This window comes from Emys orbicularis, chromosome 8 (genome assembly GCF_028017835.1).
Source record: "Emys orbicularis isolate rEmyOrb1 chromosome 8, rEmyOrb1.hap1, whole genome shotgun sequence".
NCBI classification, from domain to species: Eukaryota; Metazoa; Chordata; order Testudines; family Emydidae; genus Emys; species Emys orbicularis.
In genome coordinates this window covers 47,321,284-47,323,292 of record NC_088690.1, presented here as the reverse complement: position 1 = coordinate 47,323,292, position 2,009 = coordinate 47,321,284, and the positions used below count along the sequence as shown (strand labels likewise).

The following is a 2,009-nucleotide window of genomic DNA, read 5'->3' as shown; positions in this document are numbered from 1 at the left end:
TATCAGTAAAGTCCAAACATTGGATACCAGTTCTTTTGACAAGAAAATGACCAATCTACAGCGTATAGTCTGAACGTAAATTAGGGGACATTTTTAATTAAAAGAACCCTGAAGAATCAATATTATGAAAGTGATTTGATCATCTGAACTTGTCATGGAGGAAACCAATCAGCTGCAAACAAACACTCTTCTTCAGATGTCTGTGTGACTAAGAGCAGTTTGTTCCGTATCAATTTGAAAACCACCAACATGACCCGCTATAGAAGATATTTTCTCATTTCTTGGAGGTGCTCCATGATGTGTATTTTCTTGATTGGCTCCATCTGTTTTCTAGGGATATATTTGTTTTTCATTCCTAAGACTTTTAATTACTTTGCTGTTTTAGCAAAAATCAAAGTTAAAGAAAACATTGATTTGAGTTTAATGGAAAGATCTGCATTTCCTGCCAAAGAATATGACAAACCTGAGACAGCAAAAAAACCCATTTCCTTCAGAAGCAATGTTTCCAGCTTCAAACACTTCTTACTAAACAGGAAGGTAGGGGGACTAACTGTAAATGCGGCACCATTTGCTAGTGAACTCAATTACATTCAATCCTTTAGGTTTGTTATTAATGAAAGAGATATATGTAATGAAATAACTCCTTTTTTAATACTATTAATAGCAACCAAAGCTGACGAAAAGCAGCACAGGGAAGCCATCAGGAAAACCTGGGGAAATGAATCTGTGGTTCCAGGAATAAAGGTTGTTCGCTTATTTATGTTGGGTGTTAACAGCAAAGAGCAAAATGAAGCCCTACTGAGGGAAAGCAGTCAATATCATGACATCATTCAACAAGACTTTTTGGACACCTACAAGAACCTAACTCTTAAAACCATAATGGGCTTGAAGTGGGTTGCCACCTACTGTGGTGGTGCAAATTTTGTCATGAAAACAGACAGTGATGTTTTTGTTAATACAGAATATTTAATACAAAGGCTCCTAAGACCACTTATGCCTCCTCCACAGAATTATTTCACTGGCTACCTTTTAAGAAATGGTCAGCCTCATCGAAATAATGAAAGCAAATGGTACATGCCAAAGGAAGTCTACTCAGCTGAGCGCTACCCTGATTTTTGTTCAGGAACTGGGTATGTTTTATCTGGAACCCTGGCTTCAAAAATTGTCAATGCATCTTTAAAAGTCAAGTATATATACCTGGAAGATATTTATGTAGCTCTTTGTCTCAAACAAGAGGGAATTGATATGGTACCCCCACCTAAAAACTATTTGTTTAATGCATATAAAGTCCCCTTTTCTCCTTGTACATACAACAGACTGATTACCTCCCATGGAATTTATCCAAATGAACAGATAACATACTGGGAAACATTGCAAAGTTACAAATATGTCTGTGGTAAATAAAGCAAATGTATGGCAGAGATTGTCTGGGATTACAATATTGACTTCTACAGTATTTCAGCCTTACCATTGCTGAATAAAAACAATGAGGAGTCCGGTGGCACCTTAAAGACTAATAGATTTATTTGGGCATAAGCTTACATGGGTAACCGCCCACACTTCTTCAGATGCATGGAGTGAAAATTACAGATACAGGCATAAATATTTTGGCACATGAAGAGAAGGGAGTTACCTTACAAGTGGAGAACCAGTGTTGAGAAGGCCAATTCAGTCAGGGTGAATGTGGTCCACTCCCAATAATTGATGAGGAGGTGTCAATACCAAGAGAGAGAAAATTTCTTTTGTAGTGATCCAGCCACTCCCAGTCCCTATTCAAGCCAAAATTGATGGTGTTAAATTTGCAAATGAATTGTAGCTCTGCAGTTTCTCTTTGAAGTCTGTTTTTGAAGTTTTTTGTTGTTGAAGGATGGCTACTTTTAAATCTGTTATTGAATGTCCAGGGAGATTGAAGTGTTCTCCTACTGGCTTTTGTATGTTATCATTCCTGATGTCTGATTTGTGTCCATTTATTCTTTTATTTAGAGACTGTCCGGTTTGGCCAATGTACA

At 37.2% G+C, this 2,009-nt stretch overlaps 1 protein-coding gene across 1 annotated transcript; it reads left to right on the top strand.

The window, feature by feature from the left end:
- The first annotated feature begins 249 nt into the window (after positions 1-249).
- LOC135882847 (beta-1,3-galactosyltransferase 2-like) lies at positions 250-1,404 on the top strand. The gene has a single exon (XM_065409876.1). It carries the CDS (start codon positions 250-252, stop codon positions 1,402-1,404), a length of 1,155 nt encoding a protein of 384 aa, XP_065265948.1.
- Positions 1,405-2,009: the final 605 nt, after the last annotated feature.

Coding starts and splice junctions, on each gene's coding strand:
- LOC135882847 (XM_065409876.1), top strand. CDS start 250: ATGACCCGCTATAGAAGATATTTTCTCATTTCTTGGAGGTGCTCCATG.